This window comes from Homarus americanus, unplaced genomic scaffold, assembly GCF_018991925.1.
Source record: "Homarus americanus isolate GMGI-L3 unplaced genomic scaffold, GMGI_Hamer_2.0 scaffold42643, whole genome shotgun sequence".
Taxonomy (NCBI): domain Eukaryota; kingdom Metazoa; phylum Arthropoda; class Malacostraca; order Decapoda; family Nephropidae; genus Homarus; species Homarus americanus.
The window spans coordinates 2,398,569-2,422,457 of NW_024747582.1; the positions used below are offsets into that span (position 1 = coordinate 2,398,569).

The 23,889-nt window shown below is 38.9% G+C and overlaps 2 protein-coding genes across 2 annotated transcripts; one reads left to right on the forward strand and one right to left on the reverse strand.

The window, feature by feature from the left end:
- Positions 1-526: 526 nt before the first annotated feature.
- On the forward strand, positions 527-6,138 carry LOC121879768 (TATA-box-binding protein-like). The gene is made up of 7 exons (XM_042386538.1): positions 527-545; positions 1,612-1,856; positions 2,131-2,276; positions 2,538-2,781; positions 3,037-3,140; positions 3,609-3,703; positions 3,965-6,138. The coding sequence occupies exons 2-7, from the start codon at positions 1,629-1,631 to the stop codon at positions 4,039-4,041; spliced, it is 894 nt and encodes a 297-aa protein (XP_042242472.1). The 5' UTR covers positions 527-545; positions 1,612-1,628; the 3' UTR covers positions 4,042-6,138.
- Positions 6,139-6,458: 320 nt separating this feature from the next.
- On the reverse strand, positions 6,459-23,139 carry LOC121879766 (endoplasmic reticulum lectin 1-like). Its single transcript, XM_042386537.1, has 11 exons — positions 22,947-23,139; positions 21,749-21,838; positions 21,247-21,327; positions 20,854-20,989; positions 20,374-20,638; positions 19,602-19,722; positions 18,407-18,586; positions 17,919-18,053; positions 16,980-17,107; positions 16,503-16,641; positions 6,459-15,804 (listed from the first exon to the last, which is right to left on the reverse strand). Exons 1-11 carry the CDS (start codon positions 23,094-23,096, stop codon positions 15,637-15,639), a joined length of 1,593 nt encoding a protein of 530 aa, XP_042242471.1. The 5' UTR covers positions 23,097-23,139; the 3' UTR covers positions 6,459-15,636.
- Positions 23,140-23,889: the final 750 nt, after the last annotated feature.

A 23,889-nucleotide genomic window follows, 5' to 3' on the forward strand; every position in this document is an offset into this window, starting at 1 on the left:
TAAATAGATTAAAATAATATTGAAAAGCTAGCTGACGGGATGTTAGAGGGAGAGTTTTGTCTTTAAATGCCATCTCTTTAGTTTCCATTTATTACTTTAAATAATCGTTAATAAGCTATTATCTTTTTCAATAAGTTTTAGATATTTTACTACTTTTATTACATATTTATATCACCAAATAAGTAACTTCAGATCACCTAAGGATTAGTTTATTTCACCTGATGAGAATAAAAACATTAATTAACCCATATAGTAAAATTAATTCAATTATTATATTTTTAGTATTACTATAGTATATATTATAATATTATATATTAATTGACTTTTATTAATACTTTTTAGAAAACGTTTATACAGTATATACCAGATACCTTCAATTTTGATCACAGGAAATATTTTAAACAAATAATAATCATCAGAAAATTTAATAAAAAAATAAATATATTTTTTTTCATATAAATCAGTAGAAACGAATAGATGATAATTAATATATTTTTAAACTAGCTATAAAGTTATCAGTTGTTTGTTTACCTCTGCTGGGTCAGGTGAGGTTCATGTTGTTACACTATTTTCCACTTTTCACAAATATTTATAACTTATTTCAAAATGTTAACAACCTTACCATCATTTACAGACTCAATCATATCGTTAACTATTAAAATATATCCTAAATTCCTTTGATAACTATATACGACGCCCTAAATAGGTTGTTCTGTTCTGCTTGAGGCTAACGAGGTGTTTGAAATGTTAGTAAATAGTTATGTTATTATGATATATTATTCCTTTAAATTAACAATGACTATAGCACCTAATGACATAGTTACCTTGTTCAAATTAAGAAAGTAGTTTAAATATCAGTAAATAAATATAAAAACAAAAAATAGTGCAATACTTGGCTTGTCTTGTACTGTCAGAAGGTGTTATTGTATTTAATATTGTTTAATTTACTTAGACTCTAGTAAAGAAGATTATTTATTACGTCAAGATTAAAACAAATATGACAGAGAGAAAGAGAGAGAGAGAGGGAGAGGTATTTAGTTAACAGGTGAAATAAAATAGGGTAGTTAATGTTCAGGTAATAGTTGTTCTTCACATCAAAATACACATACCTGTACTACCATTGTGTATACCTACCATACTACCATTGTGTATACCTACCATACTACCATTGTGTATACCTACCATACTACCATTGTGTATACCTACCATACTACCATTGTGTATACCTACCATACTACCATTGTGTATACCTACCTTACTACCATTGTGTATACCTACCATACTACCATTGTGTATACCTACCTTACTACCATTGTGTATACCTACCATACTACCATTGTGTACTACCATTGTGTACTACCATTGTGTACTACCTACCTTACTACCATTGTGTATACCTACCATACTACCATTGTGTATACCTTACTACCATTGTGTATACCTACCATACTACCATTGTGTATACCTACCATACTACCATTGTGTATACCTACCATACTACCATTGTGTATACCTACCATACTACCATTGTGTATACCTACCATACTACCATTGTGTATACCTACCATACTACCATTGTGTATACCTACCATACTACCATTGTTCCAGCAGGTCGCCTCACCGCCACCATGGACCACATGCTACCATCCCCAGGGTTCAGCATCCCCAGCATAGGGACGCCGCTGGCTCACACAGGGGAGGAAGAGATGATCCTGCCGTCAGCCCAACAGCAGCAGCAACAGCAGTCAGCACAGCAACAGCAGGCACAGCAGCAGGGACAACAGCAGATAACCACCCAGCAGCAGACGTACAGCAGCGGGTTCACGCCACACAGTCTAATGCAGCCTCACACACCGGTTAGTAAGATGCGTTTACGCTTCATCTACGAACTGTCTAGAATTTATCAAACTACTTAACCCTTTGAGAATGATGTTTTAAACCCTTTGAGAATGATGTTTTAAACCCTTTGAGAATGATGTTTTAAACCCTTTGAGAATGATGTTTTAACCCTTTGAGGATGATGTTTTAACCCTACGAGGACATTGATTTAACCCTTTTCAGATGATGTTTTAACCTAACCTAACCTTTGACACTTTCCATCTTAATTTATCCATCTCATGTACTTTTCAGAGCATGTTGTCGCCGGCGGTGGGTGGAGGCTCCCAGGTCGGTGCTGCCATGTTCGGCTCGGCCACGGGACCTTCCACCCCAGCAGGAGGACCCATGACCCCCATGACTCCCCACTCCAATGACCCGGGCATCGTACCTCAACTGCAGTACGTGTGGCATCTTAAGCTTCCTCGTTGATTAGTTTATCGGGTCATCTGATGGTTTAACCCCTCCTCCCTCTGCCGGCAGGATATTTAACCCAACCTAACTTATCTACCTAAGTTTATTTCACCTGGTAATTCAATGCTCTAATACCGATCTGACCTGAGCTAATCTAACAAAACTTAACCCAACCTAATCTAACCAAACTTAACTTAACCGAATCTAACCAAACTTAACCTAACCTAGCTCCCACTTTTCTGTTGCAGGAATATCGTCTCAACAGTGAACCTAAATTGCAAACTAGACCTGAAAAAAATAGCGCTCCACGCACGTAACGCAGAATATAACCCCAAGCGATTTGCCGCCGTCATCATGAGAATCCGTGAACCCCGAACTACAGCGCTCATCTTCTCCTCGGGGAAAATGGTTTGTACCGGAGCGAAGAGTGAAGACGACTCCAGATTAGCGGCAAGAAAATACGCGCGGATTGTACAGAAGTTGGGCTTCCCTGTGAGTGTAACTTCGTGTGTGAGGTTGGATTTTGTTTTTGTGTGTAATGTTAGACAAACTTCATTGAATTTACACTATGTAGGAAGTTCTATATTGAGTTGTTGTGTTTATATAATGTCTGGCAAACTTCATTGAATCATAGTAAATATAACTTGTGAATTTGTTAACTTTACCACAACTTTTGAGACACCCTGTACTGTATTAAGTGACATACCAATGAATTTTCCTCATGATGTATAACTTTTGACGTTACAGGCGAAATTCCTCGAGTTCAAGATTCAGAACATGGTCGGGAGCTGTGACGTGAAGTTCCCCATCAGATTAGAAGGCCTCGTCCTTACCCACAGTCAATTCAGCAGGTGAAATGAGTCGGGCGGAGATGTGGCGTTAATTTTACATGTTGGGAGGCTTGAGTGTTAAGCCCAGCCCACTTACCTTATTTCACCTAATGCTATCTGGTGGAGCTGGGTTAGGTCAGGTCAGGTTAAGATAGTGTTAGTTTTGGTTAAGTTAGTATTAGATCAGGTTAAGTTAAGTTAGTGTTAGGTCAGATTAAGTTAAGTTAGTGTTAGGTTAAGTTAAGTTAGTGTTAGGTTAAGTTAAGTTAGTGTTAGGTCAGATTAAGTTAGTATTAGGTCAGGTTAAGTTAAGTTAGTGTTAGGTCAGGTTAAGTTAGTGTTTAAGGTGAATTAAGTAAAGTTGCTAAATCTTCATGTGATCCAATAATTAATACATTAACTAAAAAAGAAACTAATGTATAATAAACACTCAGCAACATGAGGTAGGAAACTCGCACAAAATAATTTACGTCTCTTTCTGGTCAACAGTTACGAGCCCGAGTTGTTTCCTGGTCTCATCTATCGTATGGTGAAGCCACGTATTGTCCTCCTCATATTTGTTTCTGGCAAAGTCGTATTAACGGGTAAGTGTCACGCTGCTCTTCTCTCTATCTCTCGTGTGTAAGAACTGATCGCTTACTCTAAGGTCTCAAGTCTAGTGCTTGAAGTTGGTGTAATATTGTTTTGTGTTGTGTGGTGTGTCTGTCTGTCGTGTGTGTGTGTCTGTCTGTCGTGTGTGTGTGTGTGTGTGTCTGTCTGTCGTGTGTGTTTCAAGGTGTGTGTGTGTGTGTGTGTGTGTCATCCCTTTCTCACCTGTCACACACTAACCAAATCTACTGTTACAGGCGCGAAAGTCAGAAGTCAAATCTACGAAGCGTTCGACAACATCTACCCCATACTGAAGAGTTTCAAGAAGCAATGAGTGGTGGTAGATGAAGTGGTGAACAGACTCTTGAATAATAATCAATGACCGTGCCGTTGATTTGTGTTTATTCGCAAGGCAGTGAATGGTGGTCGATGAGCTGCCGTACTCACGACTAATCAATGACTGAGCCATTGACTGGTTTAAATAAGTTGGTACAAAGTGTGAGTTCTACACAAGTCAATCTCTACCGTAAGTGTATTATAAAACAAGTATGTCGCAAAGATTCCAATAATTTTTTCATACACTTTTGCCATTGAGCATAAGTTACGTGGTCCTCTAACCTTTAATAGGGTTCCATCACAGTGTCAGGATATCATAGTTGATGTAATATTCTCTGTGGAACCTTTGTGTGTGTCAAGACATTTATAGTGTGTCATGAGCCTGAAAAATAAGTGTTGTGCCAATTTTGAATCTCTGAATATAAATGTGTAAAAAAAACAAACATCCGCTGTGCTGGAAGATATACTGTACGTGTCTTTGGTACTCCTAAATCTTTGTACACGTTGAAGTTAGTATGGGGTGTGGCAGCTAAGTGAATACAGTACTGTGCTTTTTTTCCTGTCCTGATGGTTGTAAAAGTACCTCTAGTTCACTCAGATGTAAATTCATACCTAACTTTACAGATGGGAGAGTGAAGGTGGTATAGTACAGTGCCTGACAAACGACTCTGTGTACCTAAGCCTGAGAACTGGCTGTTTGGTATACTGTATCAACAGTTAATGGACTGTCAGGATTTTTCAGATTGGTACGACTGAGTTTTATGCCCATAGAAATACCTTACGCCTTTACACACACACATAATGGTTTTCATATTTATACCTAGAGACAAATTTTTCACTCGCTCCAAAAGAATATCAGTACGATTTTGTGTGAAGACAATATGACACAAAGGACGAAGGATTTTGACAACCTTAGAGACAACAGGAAACACGGTGTTCGTTTTGAAATTCGTCGGATCCGTTGGTGAAGAGAATTCCCGGAGCGAATATTACACCAGCGTGGACACCCCTGATAAGAACCAAATAGCAAGCTCTCTCTCTCTCACACACACACATCATCCATGGAAGAGTTAATTATTTTTATCCTAAGAGTAGATTAGTCAACCAATATGAAGAGGAAATGAGATAGTCTTTGTCCAGAGTTGATAAACGCCGTGGAACTCCAGCTGACCGTATCAGTTTGACCCCCATGCTTACTGTGGGTTAGGTTTGGGGAGGTGGTTCGCTCGAGGGTGTGGCCTGTCGTTGAGGTGTATGTAGACAGTGCGTACAGAGTGGGTGAGGAATAACTGGCTCATTTATGACATGTAAAATCCTACCATTCTCATCATACATATTACATGACCTAGATCACGCGCACCTACAGTGATTTACTTGCATAATACACATCATACGCGGGTACTTCTCGCCGACCCTGTACGTATAAGCATGATAGCTCTTCTGTCTCGTATGCCAACACGGTAAGAATCTTCCGGCAGGTATACTCCCCAGGGACGACCACACGAGATCACATTTGTGTCGGGCGAAATTAGAGGTATTCTTGGAAACACCGCTTTGGTATTTATATTTAGTATCTCACACGTTGTTTTTACAGTTACCGATTGGTTGTGTATTGGCCGAGATGAACGACGGGGATGATATTAGTGTACCGTGATGTACCAGTGTGATGTGTTTAAGATGCATTTGACTCTCTCGGGGGGGAAGAGCATGTATGTGATGAATGACGGCACCGATGTATGGATAAATGACAGCCGGATTATTACATTGTCGTTGATTCATACATCTGTGCGGTTATGCATGGTACAAATATGCATATCTCTCAAGTTTCCTCCTATGATGAGAGCTCAAGTCTTGAATGTCACAGGTTAATCCTAATTAAATTTTCTCTTAAAAGATTATGGTGAATTTCATATATGTAACATTAATTATAATCTGTTGTGGTGATGAATCTGTCTGTCACAATTGTAGATTAATTTAATGTGGGTAAGTTTATTTCCTTTTATATACCAACTACTGCAATTTTTATGTTCTCTTTTAAATAATATACTTTTATCATTGACACTATTTACAAAACAATAAAAAATCCCTAATTCTGCTTTTTGTTTATCATTTTAATCCGTGTGTGTGTGGAAAGTCTGTCTGGTTTACATTGTAGTAGATACTGTGTGAGGTTAAGAGGCCATTAAATTCACTACAACCTACTACTGAAACGTATAACTCGAGTATCTCTTCTTTTTAATACCTGCACGTAAATACGAGATCCGCCAAAATGTACCGTAGGTGAAGAGAACGTTAACCCTAGTACTGTAGTGATAGTCTGGGGGGGGGGTTCAGGCATTCCAGCGATGACTCGGGTTATGTATTACTGAAAGGTCTCCACAGGTATCTACATCTGGGACAGTAAAAATGCCAACGTAACAAATCTGAAATGGATCACAGTTTATTATTCATAGCAGAAATATACAGTCTATATCGACGTCTTTATTATCACAAAGCCCTGACACACCGTCTTAATTATAAATATAAAACAAAAGGTCTTTCACTAACACACATACTCCATTTTGGTTTTGTAAGTCTACCCCCAAAAAACTAAAAACTATTTACACGGTTCATCTACAATGTTTCTTACACGTCAAATGCCATCATACACACTTACCATTATATAGAGTTAGAGTGTGTGGCAAGTCTGTACCTAAAGAGAGAGATTTATTCTGAACCATAAGTGAAACTGTTTATTGCCAGGAGAAACTGTTTATTCCCAAGACTAATAAACTTCAGGTGGATGTTGTCATGGTGATGTTCCTCTGCATTCATTAATGATATCCACACAATGAAGTTTGACAGTCAACATTATAACTGAACTTCATATATAATTAAACAGGAATTATAAAGTAATCCACACCAGGTACAAGACTTATCACACTCTCTGTACATTAGTTACAACAAAGTACAATTTATGTCATTCCTACATTTACGGCTTTTGACTCCATGTTCAAAATTCCTGTAATGTAAAATAAAATATTCAATTATGAAAAAAATCCACAATTTCCCCTCCCTGTAAAGGTAATTTAATTCACCTTCAACGTGAAAAAAATATAACCACCAAATATGTAAATAAAACTCACAGTACAAAAATTTAATCCCCCAAAAATATAATTCCCTTCACCTTTACTACTGTACACACACACACACACACACACCCAAAAAAGAGAGGAATAAAGAACCCTGGTAAATTTGTAAATAAAAATCGAGCACGATCCAAAAAATCAAGAAAGAAACGTCAATACAGCAGCTCCCCTAAATTACCCCGCACTTACGAGGTTTATCGGACATATTCACGGCCGTAAATCAGAGGCACACATCCAGTATTCATGACCATACTCAAACATCACACCTGTATACAGTCAATAAAAATGTATGTTATTCTCGTAGTTAATAAAGCTCCTCCCCAACTTACGACCACCCGCACTTGTGACCTGCCTCAGTCGTACCAAAATTTTGTCAAATTACGTACTTTTGAGTCCCAACTTCAGTACACGGACAAAATTTTCGTTTGTAATTCACTTTAAAATGGCTGGCAAACTTAAAGGTGAGAGTTTTGTGGGGCTGAGAAGAAAATGAGACACCCATTTTAGATTTTCTATGTATTATTTTCGCATTTTCGACTTACGACCTGGATTTGGGTCCCTAACCCCGTCGTAAGTCGGGGAGGAGCTGTACTTACAGCCCATGACTGACCTTTCAATATTTCTTAGTATTAACTCATTGTACAGGAACAAATATTCTCAGTTCTAACTTTCATTGAACAGGAAAAAGGGAAGATATGTCAAAATCACCTTCATAATAATTTGAGCCATTGGAGACACAAACCCCAAATGAACATGTGGGAAATTGACCCAGTAATTAGTTTTAAAGCCTGAGGGGAAAGAGGGACATTCTACCGAAGGTGAGGGTGGGTGAGGTCTTCCTCCAGCAGGTGAGAGACACACACACACACACAAGGGCATGATTTACAAGACTGGGAATGACCATCTTTTGAATACATAAAACTGATCACCTGAAGATTAGCACCCCCAGTATATCTCAACTGATGATTCAACACCCATAATCCAACCTGAGGGGGGAGGGGGGGGGTGTTAGATTAGGTTAGATACGGTAAATCTAGGTTAGGTTAGCATTATATTAGGGTGTTTCATTATCAGGTAGAATAGCCGAGGTGCCTAATCTTCATGATAACCGACAAAAAATTAAGTGTATTTTTTTAGTGACAAGACTTTGCTAACCCTACAATCGACAGCACAGCCTCAAGAGAAAAATATTAATATAGCCATCAGTCACTTAATGATAAAACTAATCCTAATGCGGTAAAATACGTTGTACTAAACCATGACTTAAAATAGTGAAGAATTATACGAGGAACACCAAATAATTAAGAGTAATATAAGGCTTTGGTTCCATCTCTTTTTCTTATGGCTAATTATGAATGTATTCCCTAACACACTCACTCTCTTACCACAACACAAATATGTAAATAAATAGAAAAAAATCATTACACGTTAAAATTAGACACTCCTGATTATTTCACCTGATTATTAAACGCCCCAATGCTAATATAACCTAATTTAACCTTCCAATAGTATTACAGTGTTTAATCATCAGGTGAAATAAAAGTAGGAGGGGGATAATCATCATGTGACCCAAACATTCATACACACTGGACTATATTCTCATTTTACAACAGGGTACAGTAGAGTGTTCTAAGATCTTTACCCCATTACCCAACCAATAGATCCTGTACATAAGGGGTTAATACAGTCATCCCTCTTCTTACAATACAGTACCTTGATAATTTATTACAATAGGGGTCTAAGGGAAACAACCAAATTGTAAATTCAGTCTTTACCTGTATAATAAAACCATTGTGTAAACTTTTTAAGCTTTGATAAAACCGCTTAATATCAGTTGTTAGTCAAGTGGTGAGAATTAGTCACAGGGAAAAAAATTTTGAACTTAGACTTTAGCAGACAAGGACAACTGGTGGGAGTCACAGAAGTTTACATAAGAAAGTGATAAATACAGTACAAGTATAATCTCAAATTCCATCTGAGGTGTGGGAAATACCAGGGCAGATTTGTGCAAGTTATACAAGTTGACGTCTGGTGCTGTGCCCTATTTCTCGACCAATGAGCAAAGTGGTTATCAGGAAGTATGGAAGCCATATTATGCAGTTCATAGTACAGTACAATACCCCATTTCTCAACCAGCGAGTGAGAATTATATCCGAAATAACGGGAGCCACAACCTGACAGTGAGTTCCACGAGCGTTGTGTAATGAGAAACACCCCACCTCAAGATTTTCACTCAGTATCCTAACTCACTCGGTCAAAGTGTTTTCCCTCCAACAAGGTGAACACGAAGGCCTCTTTCACATGAGCATTTTCTTTGTGCGACTCAGAAATTAATGAAATTCAATGAACATCCATGTGAAGGTCCCATTGAACTCCAGTGAATCCTAAGTTGCATGACAAAAAAAAAAAAATAAATAAATAAAAAATCATGTGACAGAGACCAAACACCTGGAGTGATACCATCAGCATCATGACCACCTTAAGCTGCATTTACTACATTTCTTAGCTGCATCATTTGGCTTGATGAATACCAGTCCTGGTCGACCGTCAGAGAGAAATTTTATACTGGCCTGTCGTCAAACCAATCCACACTGACACACTTTATGAGTAACTTCAGTGTAGTCTTTGTTACATCTGGGTACATGTACAGGAAGTTCTTTTGTATTATATTACTGTACCACTTAATCTGAGGCTAAGGATTCCCTACTCTGCCCTATTATGCACAAAATTTGAACACAAGGGACATGAATCACTCACTGATAATGGCCACCGTCCATACAGATGACTTCCACTGATGATGGCCGCTGTTTATGGGTTCATTAATTACTACAATCTCTCCAAAAATTAATAAAAATATGACGGGACAAAAATATAAAAATGTCCTGTTTTTGCAAGGCTGAATGGCTCTACAAAATACAAAGATTTTTAACCTAACAGAACAACAAACAAACACCAAAGTATGTAAATAATTAAAAGGTTTTACTTCGTTACACCACAATACAGACTCAACCAAGTTTACACATACATACAAACATAAAAATATTAACCATAAAAGTCACCTGCTCACGGAAATTCTAACAGTCGGGTTCACCAAATGATGCGTCACTCCTTCAGACAACTCTTCTCTGACTGGGTGGCCACAATAGAGGAACAGACAAGTTGCTCTATCACTACACTTCTTTGTTCTCTCTCTTCCCCTTTTTATTCTCTCCCTCTGTTCTCTTCTTAATGTGTGCTTCCTCTTTCCTCTCCCATGATGTGGCTGATCTCTCTCTACCCAACACACCTGCAACACACCTGTAACATACCTGCAACACATCTACATTACCTTGGTCAAAACACATCCTCCCAACCTATTGATAAGTGTCCACAAAGTTTGACCACAACCACGCCTTTAGTTTTTGAGCTGATTGCATGACAGACAGACACACAGACAAGTAAACACACACACACGTTGAGAGTTAAAAATGCTCATGCAAAGGACTCAGAGAACAGACAGACAGGTGATTTCAACGGTGCAATTCTCATAAATGCTCATCACACCTGGAAATGTCAATAATCACAGGTATCATAACTCATACACCAATACCAAGGCTGTAAAAAAAAATGTTAGCTTATACACAATTCATAAATAACTACAGGGTGTCTCAGAAAAACACACACACTGTCATATGGAATTTTCTGGTGATTGTGTGAATGTTTGTACAGTATACAGTACTATATTTCAAAAACAAAATTGTCCTCGCTTTTTTTACTCCCGAGGTGACGACAATAATGCCGTCGTAATGTGAGTATTCCTGTAATCGACACAAAAATCCATATGGTAGTGTAAATTTTTTCTGAGACATGCTGTACAGTATATGTAAACAAGAGTGTACACAGTAGGTAGCACACCAGCTGACCCTCAACACCCATGGAAGCACAACCAAGAATTTAACTACAGCAGTGTTAATAAGGATGCTGCCCACTGCTGTTTATTGCCATAGACCAGCAGGTAAATCCTTGGATAGCTTATAAAGGAAACCCACATAAAAAGATGAAAACCTCTACTAATTCAACAACTGACCCATTAACTAAACCCTGTTAGTTTTAGCAACTCTTAAATGGCAGCTAAGGATTACCAACACTGCCACTCTCCCATAGCAACCAGCAGCCAATCACCTTCTATGACTTATGATGGTTGCTAAGGTTGACAAAAGCCAATTAAAAGTATAAAAATGAACCTCACTCTGAAATACAGATTAAGTAACCGTACTGGAAATAAGCATCTGATGGCCTTATTGCCTGCCTGTTTACCATTGTTTGTATACCTGCACTGTCTATATATTATACATGCTGAACTGTATACATGCCTTGTCTATACAGGTACTGTACTATATATGCTGAACTGTAAACCTGCAGTCTTATATACATGCTGAACTGTATGCCTGCATTATCTAGATCTATGCTCAATTGTATTCCTGCATTGTCTTACATGCTGAAATGTATTCCTGCAGTTTATATACAAACTGAACTGTAATATAATGTATCTGCATTGTCTATACATATACATGCTGAACTGTAAACCTGCATTGTCTATATACAAACTGAACCAACTGCAAGCTTGTATGATAATTTTACTGATAATCTACTTAGCTATCTCTCTTGTGATATAAATTTCCATCTTTTAATGTAAGTTTTCTTTACAAACTTGATGTTAACATAGAATTAAAATCCCTCTAAGTATCTTAAGGTCGAGTCAGTAGGTAGTATTAAACAGCTTTACTGAGAACAAATGTTACTTTTCCTCTGAGGCACATAGAGCTCACCTGAAGAGTCACCACCCCTAGCTTAACCAGCCTCAGATTTAACCATCCTGAAAGTGTCTGGAGACGAGGCAGGAGAGATAGTCCTCAGGTGACCCATAAAGATTAAAATTATTTACCTTTAACTTATTTACCCAAGGGCCACCCACTAGAGGCCGCTATGCCAAGGAAATATGGTCAGTGGCCTGTGTAGGATCCTTCCATTGTTCTTGATAGTCTCGTCTAATGTATTTTGTAGTCCAATACTGTTTTTGATTCCACAGCTTGTGTTGGCAGACTGTGTGAAGAAGTATTTCCTTATATTTGTTCTATGTGTTAACTTGGCCAGCTTGTAGTTATGTCGTGTTGGTGGTGCAGGACATCTCAATGACATGTCCCGGGTTCATGTTTTCATCACTTCCAGGATTATGAATGTTTCAGTGAGATCTGCCCCATTGTGTCTTGTCTGAAGGGTTGTTAGTCCTAAGGCCTTCAGTCTACTTGGATGATCAGTAATATAGTTCAGGAATCATCTTAGTCGCTCTGTGTTGAACCTTTACCAGGGATGTTAAGTCTTTCTGGAGGTAAGGTTTCCATGCCTGTATACAGTAATCCAGACTGATAGGCACTTGAGATTTGTGCAGTTGAAGGAGCATTTTCTTATCTCTCTATTCAAAGGTATGCTTTACAATTGCCATATTTAATTTTCTTTTCTCACTTGTTGTACCGCCTTCAGTCAATGATCTATCACTCTGTCAAGGTCTTTTTCCTTAGGGACAGGTCTTCGTCTCATTTAAATTACTGTCATCATTGCCTCGTGACTCAATTATTGTATCTCTAGATCAGGGCTCAAACCTTAAGACTGACAGAGCACCATTTACAGGGTAACCGCTCCACCACCACATACTGTACTCATAATTCATCACCAATATGTGGAATCTTATACTACAGTTCAGCCCAACAACATCTACAGTCCCACGTGGGCTAGACGGTGTGAGCCCCAATGAGGGAATACAGTACAGTACTTCATTTACATACATCAACAGAGGCAGACAATGTGTATCTGTATAGATCAGTTTGTGTTGAACAAACTTGGGTTAAACAATATTTAATTGGTCTAAAAATAAATAATTAAGATTCTTATTCACTTGGTAATAAATATAATGATCCTCTGTGGCTTTCACAATGGAAGAATTTACTTAATGTTCTTATCCAGAGAAAATATGATTCATCATTTTTCAGGGTGTCTCCCCCAAAAAATTAAAAGAACAAAATATACTGTACATACTGCCTAACACATTTTTATAACAATCACATAGATGCTTGTCCACTACACTACAGTATTATAATAGCAACATTGTCCTCACTTGTCGATGTGTGGCTCTTGCTGTAATACGAGCATTTACATGATAGCCACAAAAACCTGTTAGGTAGTGTGTAAAGTATACCTATTAGTAAAACCTTTAGTCTATTCATTGTTATTATTATATTCTTCAAGCCTAATGCATGCGAGATACTCCGGGCAAGATCAAGACAGTAGACAAACCAGCGTAAGTTGTGTTTATTATACCATTAAACATCCTCAAACTTTAACTGCATTTCGCTCACTTGTCTACTTCTCTCCCGGAGCTCCTCATATATTTACTCAATGATAATTTGCAAAGTGTCCACAGAAATGCTTTATAACAACACGTGAAAATGAAGATAAACTTCTTTAATCCTGTAGCCCCTACCTGTAACGTAGGTTCTTTCCTCTACGTCAAGTTGCACTACATCCACAAAAAGGCATCAGAGACAACGTTCCACTGCCAGGGATAACACTCAAGTAGGTTTATAAGTGTGACCCCTTTGGAATTTTATACTGTACGCACACCAGCATTCACACGTCACCCGGGACAAGCGTTACAATACGTCCGCCCACAGGGACACACACTAGACAACGTATGATCGGTGGTCTCAATCAAGTTTTATCATATAACAATGTAACCCCAAACACCTTCAACACCACAGCCAGAAACATTACTAAACACGACGCTTCATCGGACTGTAGTTTTCGTGGCCTTGGATACTGTAAGAAACCTTATGACTTATACCAATCACCACTTAACATTGTACTTGAGTCTCAGCACTTGAAAAAATAGGTCTACTGTACAGGAGACCCTCATGGTAACGTTAAGCTTCCATTCCATCTAGGTATTTCCCTAACTCAATTCCATTAAAAATAAAAAAGGCTAACAAGAATTTTCCTTCAGAATCAGTTCAACTCATGACACCTGAACTTTGGATATACTTTTGACAATAACTGCATCTGTTTGAGCACTAACAAAATAACTTTCATATTCACTTAAATATACAAGATTCTGACAAAATGTAAAGTATTTGTATAATAATTTCCATCAGTGATTAGTCAACTCAGCACCAATATAACTGGTGCTGGAGTTTGTTCTTTAACCAATATAATCAGCAACTAAGGACTTCCCCCTACTCCCTCCCTATGAGTATAAAATATAATAAAACTCCCACTGTTGATGGCTGCCGTCCCTACAGCTAACTCCCACTGTTGATGGCTGCCGTCCCTACAGCTAACTCCCACTGTTGATGGCCAAGGTTTAAGAGTTAAACGGCCAGCAAAGGAAAACACAAAAAAACAGCCTGAAGCAAAAAAACTAATGACAATTTGGTTTTGATGCCATCACCAAAAAATACCCCAAGAAAAACAAATCCTGTAACTAATGAACCTCCTTTGGCCATCATACCGCGACCACCTGGTAATTATCCTCGGCCAATAGAACAGAGTTAATTATTGTAACCGTAAAATCAACTCTCACATTTAACGGAGAAAAAGAGAGAAGTATAGCCTATTAACTATAAGACTCCCAAACAAATGTACATCAGCATTTTCATAAGAGTGATTTTTATTCCTCCTACATTAATTATGTCCTTGATTGACCCAACACCTGTTTGTGCCTCATCATTATCAACATCATCCCTCCCCACTCTATCCATCCATTCTCCTCACCGGCCCTAAAATATCCTATGAAGTCCTTACATAACGCCCCAAATATCATGAATCAACACATAACTTGCTTACATTCCTTTACAAACTCCAAGATGTGTCCATTATGTGTTGAACAAAACCATTAATGTTTCTTCCAATGTGAACTAATTGCCTGAAGTCACCGGCATAAAGCTTAACCACCAGTAACTACCACTAGAACTACCTACAACAGCAGTGACCCCGGTGGTAATAAACTTCAATTGTCTTTCAGGAGTTGTAGTTGGTTAAAATGACTTATTAATGACCATTGTTTGTGCACCTATTGGCTAAATAATTCTGGAACCAAAGCTTAAAGTTACCAGGAAGGTTAATCTTTTCACCTTATCTTACCTAACCTAAGGCATCACATGGAGAACAATGGGCTAAATTTTTTTGGAAGTGAAGCTTAAATATACCAAGAAGGTCACCCATTTCACTACTACAGTTTACTGGTCCCAACTATCCAGTATTTGTAACCTGGAACAGCTCATCCCACGTAAGGTTTAACCACCAAAGATGTGAACCTCCGACACACCCGACTACATCCGCCCCCAATGGTCACCCAGACCTGGAGGTGTAGCTTCTATTTTGTCACCGACGCTCGATTTTGGACGACCTCAATCCTACACAAGTCACACCATATCTTATGCATTAATATAACTCTGTTCTTCACTATCTTCATCATCGCGTACATCACCATCAACATATTCCTCATCGTAATCTTCCTCGTCTACTTTATCAATCACTCCTTTATGTGTCTCCCGCTGCTGGTAGTCAGTAGTTGTGCTTACAACCTCGGAATCTGCTGTTACCTGCAACACACAGCAGAAATAATAATGACAATATTTATTCAGTAAAATTGTCATACAGGTTTACTATTGGATGAGGATGTATATAAACTATGCAGGGTATTGTAAACAGTTTAGCATGAATATAGACAATGTAGGTATGTGTTGTATGTAGGCTGTGGTGTAGACAATGTAGGTATACAACAATAGTAAACAGTAAAGCAACAATTTGACCAAGGAAAGTCCACAAAATTGCCAGGAGAGAGAGAGAGAGAGAGAGAGCATCAAGTACCAATAAATCACAGTACCAGTGATGGGAGGTAATCATGGTACCAGTAATATGAATATAGTCTTTTTAACCTGATTTCTTCTAGCCTAAGGAGACAACTGTGCCACTGATCATAAAATTTTACCATAGTGATCAAATTGGTGTAACGTATTTAAATAATGATCAAATTGGTGTAACGTATTTAAATAATGATCAAATTGGTGTAACGTATTTAAATAATGATCAAATTGGTGTTATTTAACAGTGATCAAATTGATGTAACGTATTTAAATAGTGATCAAATTGGCATAACATATTTAAACAGTGATCAAATTGGTGTTATTTAATAGTGATACAATTAATGTTTTTATTACAATGATAAAATTAACATCGCTTTAAAGATCACATGACAGTTATAAATGAGTCTACATCATATAAGAATCTCAGGACTTGCCTCATCAACACCAGTCGACAGGGTAAAGAGTCCCAGCTCGTCAGCGTGTTGGAGGAGAGGACACACGATGGACGTCTCAACACCCAGCGTATACTCACATGTTTGAGGCTCCAGGAGGTATAGGGTGACGGAACTTGGACTGAAAAAAAAACAAATGTCAGCTTGTAATACGTTGATGTCAGCTGGAACTTGGAGTGAATATGTCAGCTGTTTGAGGATAATGGTTTAACCCTTTGAGGATAATGGTTTAACCCTTTGAGGATAATGGTTTAGCCCTTTGAGGATAATGGTTTAACCCTTTGAGGATAATGGCTTAACCCCTCAAGGATACTGGTTTAATCCTCTCAACCTCAGAGCATTAAGCCACACTCGATAAAAAAAGAAAAACATTCCTAACACACGATAAACAGCATCAGTCAAGTCAGGAGAGGAAGACAGTGTATCGTCTACCCCTCTAGTCTTACACACATCACACACCTGTTTGATTCCTTACACCTCAGTTTGACCTCAACTTGCCGAGGATTGCCCGTCAGGTCGCACATGCTACCTCCAGAGTACAGGTGTGACACGTGCCTCTTGCCCAGCTTGTACCCCTTATCTGGATTCTGAACGACGAGAAAAATAATACACAGATAATTAGAGATGTTTCACTTCTACTGTACTCAGCCGCCATAATAATATATACGATTATTTTAAATTACTGTCTGTCTGTCTGCTGTTAAAGTTTAAGTATTAGATATGAACAAAAAAAAGCTTGCCTGAAGATTAGACACCTCAGCTTATTTTACCTGAGGAATAAACACCCTAGTGCTAAGGTAACCTAAACTAAGCTAATCTAAACTAACCTAACCTTAACTAATCTAACCTAACTTAACCTAACCTTAACTAATCTAACCTAACCTAACCTACCCTATCCCAACCTCCCCAGATAGCATTAAGGTTTGGTTACATTAAGTGTGGTTAGGTTAGGTTAAAGTACGTGCCGTGAAAATAAATATACAGCACATATCTTCGTAGGCGGTGAAATATTATGAAAAAGAGATCTTACATAATCATCATCATCATCGTCCAACCCTTTATTAGCAGCTAAGGACTACCTACTCTGCTCTTCACACAAAATTGGAACACAGGGAACATAATACATCCACTGATAATGGCCACAATTTAAGGGTTAAGTGCTGGCCATCATCAGCTGAAAATGGTTGCAGGGACAGCAGCCATTATCTATGAAAGTTTCAAATCACCTGTGTTTCATTTTACCACATATGGGGGGAATGGGGGAGAATGGGGGGAAGGGGAGAATGGGGGGAAGGGGAGAATGGGGTAAAGTGGGAATCAGGAATCCCTAGTTACCACCCACCAATTAAGGGATAAACACACCCAAAAGAAAGAAATTATTCACAAGTCTCTCCTGACCTTTGCCAACCACTTCCTGTGTTCCTCCACATTAAACTCTCCCAGGAGGACGATGGTCTTGGATCCATCCCGGTCCTCATGGTACTGCTCCACCTTCCGGCCGTAACAGAACTCGTACTTCCACCATCCCGATCCCTAGTGGGTGATGAGACACGACAGAATATTAACTCCTGGTGTCATATTTTATCCAAATTTCTTTCCAACCTGATCATAACAAACCGGGTGTCTCAGAAGAATGTATACACAATATTATGTAAATTTTTGTAGAGATTGTGTGAATGTTTATATTACAGAAGCTAAATTGTCCTCACTTGTAGGAGACTTCACACATCAGGAAGTAAGGTTGCTGTTATAGTACATACACTGACATGATCTCAAAGAAAAAATATAAAAGCTGTGTATAAAATTGTAATAAATAAAGATTATATAGACAAAACACCACAGCAACATACTGTACCAGGGAGTGAATCACCCCACACTAAACTTACACCGTGTAAACAATATGCTCCGCTAAGGAAGTCCTCCACAAGTTTCTGGTCGATGGCCGGTTGAGGGGGAAAGAGCGACAACTTAGGCTGAGGTTCTGGGGTGAAAGAGGTTAAGGTCGGACTCTCTTCGTCCTCCACGACTGCAAGTTTGACGGAGCCACTTGATGTATCTCCGGTGAGCTGGAAAGGAAGACTACAGTTGACTCTGAGTTTTTGTTGTTCCCTCAGTCCTTCTGTGTGAACATTTCCCTCATTCTACACAAATATTCCCACCAACTTGTTCTCTATTATATTCCCACCAACTTGTTCTCCATCATATTCCCACCAACTTGTTCTCTATTATATTCCCACCAACTTGTTCTCTATTATATTCCCACCAACTTGTTCTCCATCATATTCCCACCAACTTGTTCTCTATTATATTCCCACCAACTTGTTCTCCATCATATTCCCACCAACTTGTTCTCCATCATATTCCCACCAACTTGTTCTCTATTATATTCCCACCAACTTGTTCTCCATCATATTCCCACCAACTTGTTCTCTATTATATTCCCACCAACTTGTTCTCTATTATATTCCCACCAACTTGTTCTCCATCATATTCCCACCAACTTGTTCTCTATTATATTCCCACCAACTTGTTCTCCATCATATTCCCACCAACTTGTTCTCCATCATATTCCAATCTATTTCCTTCCATTTAATCAAGATGGAAGGACAGATGAGAGTGACAAACTGGTAAAGAAAAAGACTCATACAAACTCTAGCCACACTATATCACTCTCACACACACTACCACATAACACACCACACTACCACACAACACACCACACTAACACGCCACACTAACACACCACTCTACCACACAACACACCACACTAACACGCCACACTAACACACCACTCTACCACATAACACACCACACTAACAGACTCACAGATTTGGGGGATATTTCATATTTTATCTCTTCCTCTCCCTTCTTTTCCCCATTGACAGATTAAGGTAAACAGGAACCTACAGAAAGCAAGGAAATGGCAAGGGAGAGTAAACAAGAAACGGGAAAAAACCGAAACAATTAGAAATATTACTTATACACACGTCCTTATATCGGCAACTTAACATACGAGGTAAATAGAGTTAATTTTTACCATAACCCACATAGTAATTACCATTCACTTTCTACGACACTTACCACTGCCCCATTGGACCGCAGTTTAAGGCTCTCGGCTTCGATCTGGAGAAGGCTACGAGGTCTCTTCGGGCTGCCGTTCATAGGGACACAGTGAAGGCTCGTCTGTGGCAGGTCGTGAGGTCTGGGGGTAATGAAAGGTGTAATTTTTAAATAATAACTTGGATAATATTACAATTTTATACGATTTACCAGGGAGGATCTTAAGGCAGTTATATCACAGGTTGAAAATTGGCATAGTGCTCGATTTACAACACACACACACACGCACACACACACACACAAACATACAACATACACACACATACAGACACATACGAAGATCTGAACGACAGTCTTGTGCCAACTCAAGACCTGATATGACCACTTAAAAAAACATCGTTCCATACATAAGATCATCACACTCCACCAGCCGTGACAAATTCCACCCTACTGTGCAAGACCCACCTCCTACAATAACCTCTACCTCACCCTAACCTCCTCTACCTCACCCTAGACCTTATGATAAAACAAATGCAATTATCAACACATTAATCCCTTGTGTACGGGGTTACCTCCGAGCTGAATAAAATCATCCGACGTTAACGAAATAAAATATTCAAAGCATCGTCCCTGTAGTGAAGGAGTTAGTGGAAACAACCTACTACTAATCCCTTGTGTACCAATTTGCCTCTGGGCTGAAAAAAAATCATCTGATGTCGGCCAAATAAAATATCTAAAGAGTCGTTCCCATAAACTCAATCCACCCGTCAATTGAACCAAGAGAACCACCGACCTGTACGACGGATGCTGACACAGGATCGGCGACAGGACTATTATCTCGTACTCGCAGGTGTACGTTTCCTTGATGCTGTAGATGTCGTGTCGTCCCTCCTCGTAGCACACAAACAGGATGTGGCTGACGCGAGGCCTTCCGGTGAGGTCGCACACCGTCCCCCCCGTGTAGTTCAGCTTGAAATAAGGCATGTTGACTCCTTCTATCTTAGTGGTGGGAATAATAGCATGGGGGTGTTCCTTTAACTGTTGTTCTAACTTCCTGACTGTCAAAAACAAAAATACAAATTAAATAAATAGAGCAATAGACTTTGGTATTTTATTTACCAGGTGAAAAATGAACAATGTTTCACTGCTGAGGAAAAATGAACAATGTTTTACTGCTGGGGAAAAATGAACAATTATTTATTGCTGGGGAAAAATGAACAAAGTTATATTCACCAAGTCAAAATGAACAACAAAAACAATATACCCAACCTACTCAAATCTGGCAGATAGTCTAAGGAGAACAGGCCTAAGGTGTACTCTTGTACCCGTGCTGTCTTGCCCTCCCGCTCCTCTCTGTACTGTTTGATGTGGGCGCCGTGACACAGCTCGTATGTCCAGTACGACTCAAGCTGTGAGTATGAGGAGAAACATTATTCCAACAGCTTAAGTCTATCATGTAGAGAGAGAGAGAGACTCCATTAAGCAATCACTCAACTGTTTATTTGGAGACAGAGTAAATAATTTTTTTCTACCATATCTCCTGGTCCTCCTACCCTCTACCATTATCTCCCCATCCCTAACTACACAAACTATCTCATTCTCCCTAATCAACGAGTCCTCAGTCGTACATTGAAGGTGATTTAATACAAGGGAACACCCGACTTACCCTCAAAACACATGACTCCTTCCTCAACAGCGGCAGCAGGAGTGTCAAGGCATTGGGTCCCCTGTACATTTCTCCGTCGTCCTGAAGTGGGAAAAATACTCGCGTAAGATAATTACCTCGTGATTATATCCACTGTATAACCTCCGAAGGAAACTCAGCCTAGGGTCTTGACTTTACACCGTCCACCATGCTCTAGCCTAAGAAGGAAACTCAGCCTAGGGTCTTGACTTTACACCATCCACTACGCTCTAGCCTCCGAAAAATAAACTCAGCCTAGGGTCTTGACGTGACAGTGGAGCTCAAAATTAACAACCCCAATATGAGATGCATCGGTTTGACTATTATTTATACGGTGAGAGCGATCGTATTTACCGACAACCCAGAGACAGTGTTAGTGCAGTTGTGGGCTTTCATGTGATATGGTGATTGGCCCTTAGGTCAGGTTAGGTTAGGTTAGGTTAGGTTAGGGTAGGTTAGATTAACAAATAATAGCAATACTCACATTCTTATCACCATAATTGATAGGCACAAGACACTGGTACTGTTCATTATTGGAGCTCGTCATCACCAGCTTCTCATAGTCCGGTGACTCCTGAAATGAACACAAAACATCACTGTGTAATCCTTCCCAGCCATAACACAGGATAATACGGGTCATAACAAATTAAAAATGGAACAAACGCCCTTATGGCTAATAACCTAATAAATGGCGAAATGAGAAATAAAATAAAATAATAATAAATAAAATAATGGCTAGAAAACAGTGCAGGAATTTTAAGTTCGGTTAAGTTAAGTTAGGTTAGACAAGGACCTCTGTAGGTTAGGTTAGGTTAGGTTAGACAAGGACCTCTGTAAGTTAGGTTAGGTTAGGTTAGACAAGGACCTCTGTAGGTTAGGGTAGGTTAGGTTAGACAAGGACCTCTTAAATATACTACAGTATTACATGTTAATCAAGAACTTAAGGTCATTTTTCGTATCTCTTCAAGAATCTCCACCCATGCTTATTTCACCTAAAAATTAAACACCCTAATGCTAACCTAACCTAATCTATCCTAAACTATCCTTACCTAACCTAAACTATCCTTAAACACCATAACAGCATTGGGGTGGTCAATCTTCAGGTGAAATAAGCTGGGGTGGATATTCTTCAGGTTAAGTTAAAAGGAATTGTAACTTTCAATCCTCCCATGTTTAAGGTTATTAGTTGACGTACTCACCAATGAAAAAGTAATCCTTAGTAACACCTAAACTAACCTACTCAACCTAACCTAACCAAACCTATTCAACCTAACCTAACCTAACCTACTCAACCTAACCTAACCTACTCAAACTAATCTAAACTAACATAAACTAGCCTAGGAGAGGTATGTTATGGTTGGTTTATCTTATATCTGGAAAGTGTTTGAAAGTGCTCCCGAGGATAAAATTAAATAAACCTGAATTCAAAGTTAATATATCGTCATAGAGCATTAGTGTGTGTTAGGGGTGGAAAAATAGCAAAACTAATATTAAGCAAATTGTAAATCCTCGTCACATAAAGGGATTACCACGAAGTATGACAACATTTACCTTGCCTTTTTATAATATAGTCGAGGATATATTACAAAAAAAAAACCCTAACAGCTACAATACCCTGAGAAGTTACTAATACCCAATAAAATCAGCCTCCCCCACCCCCCCTCCCCCAAGTAGTCACTCACCAATAAACCGTCACTCTCTGCTCCTGGCCAGTTCACTCGGAATAATATAGCATCATCTAGACCTTTTATCTGGTTAGCTGTTAATATTAGAGGTGAATATAGCAGGAGGAGGAAAGAATAGAGGAGTAAGAGGTGTGTGGTGGTGTCCATGGCGAGGGGCAGCAGCTGATGTTTGTTTACCTTCTCACTTGTTGACACGACAGCGTGACGTCACCAGGGGGCGGGGCTTCGTCACACCCGCCAAATTTAAACTTAAGATTAACGAGATTAATTTAGAGGATTAATTCACAAATATTAATCCAATAACAGATTTGAAGGATTAATTTAGTCGCTTAAATACTCGAACACAAAGCCTACCTAAATGATGATACAGGAGATAAAAGAGAGATGAAATAATAGACCAATCGTAGTAGGTAGTAGGCAGCTACCAAGAGAGGTACCACCACCTGGGAAGATGTTGGAGGCATAATGGTAGACTCTGCTGCCATATGACACTACAAGAATTGTGACCAAGCCCCAGGTTGCTGATCTATCTTTCTGCCTCATTTACACAAAATTGCAGGGTCTTAATTGTCTCTCTTACTATTGACAACACAACAAATATAACCGTACTCATTTATTCTCCTATGTCAGTTGATATTAATATTGAAGCGGTGCCTTCTGGGATGGGTCCCACTGGTAGGGAAGGTTGTGGACCCCAGGGCAGGTTGCAGCATCTCTGAATGGGTATATACAAACTTGGTTAAATTCAATAGTAATAAAACTCAGTATTTACCAATTACACTTTCTAAATTAGATGATCTCCCACCAATTACATTTCAGGACTCCACCATTCTGCCAAATTCTGAAATAAATATGTTAGGCCTCACCATTTTCTCCAAAATGCTCTGGAAATCACACATCCTTAATATAGCTAAAGCTGCCTCCCGAAGGTTGGGAATGC

Bases quoted from the DNA above. Each gene is read 5' to 3' on its own strand.
- LOC121879768 (XM_042386538.1), top strand. From the start codon at position 1,629: ATGGACCACATGCTACCATCCCCAGGGTTCAGCATCCCCAGCATAGGG. The intron at 1,857-2,130 runs GTTAGTAAGATG...TGTACTTTTCAG, and splicing joins TAATGCAGCCTCACACACCG to AGCATGTTGTCGCCGGCGGT. The intron at 3,141-3,608 runs GTGAAATGAGTC...TCTGGTCAACAG, and splicing joins ACCCACAGTCAATTCAGCAG to TTACGAGCCCGAGTTGTTTC.
- LOC121879766 (XM_042386537.1), bottom strand. From the start codon at position 23,096: ATGGACACCACCACACACCTCTTACTCCTCTATTCTTTCCTCCTCCTG. The intron at 19,723-20,373 runs GTCGGTGGTTCT...CATTACCCCCAG, and splicing joins TGTCAGCATCCGTCGTACAG to ACCTCACGACCTGCCACAGA. The intron at 18,054-18,406 runs GTAAGTTTAGTG...ATCACCCACTAG, and splicing joins GAGCATATTGTTTACACGGT to GGATCGGGATGGTGGAAGTA.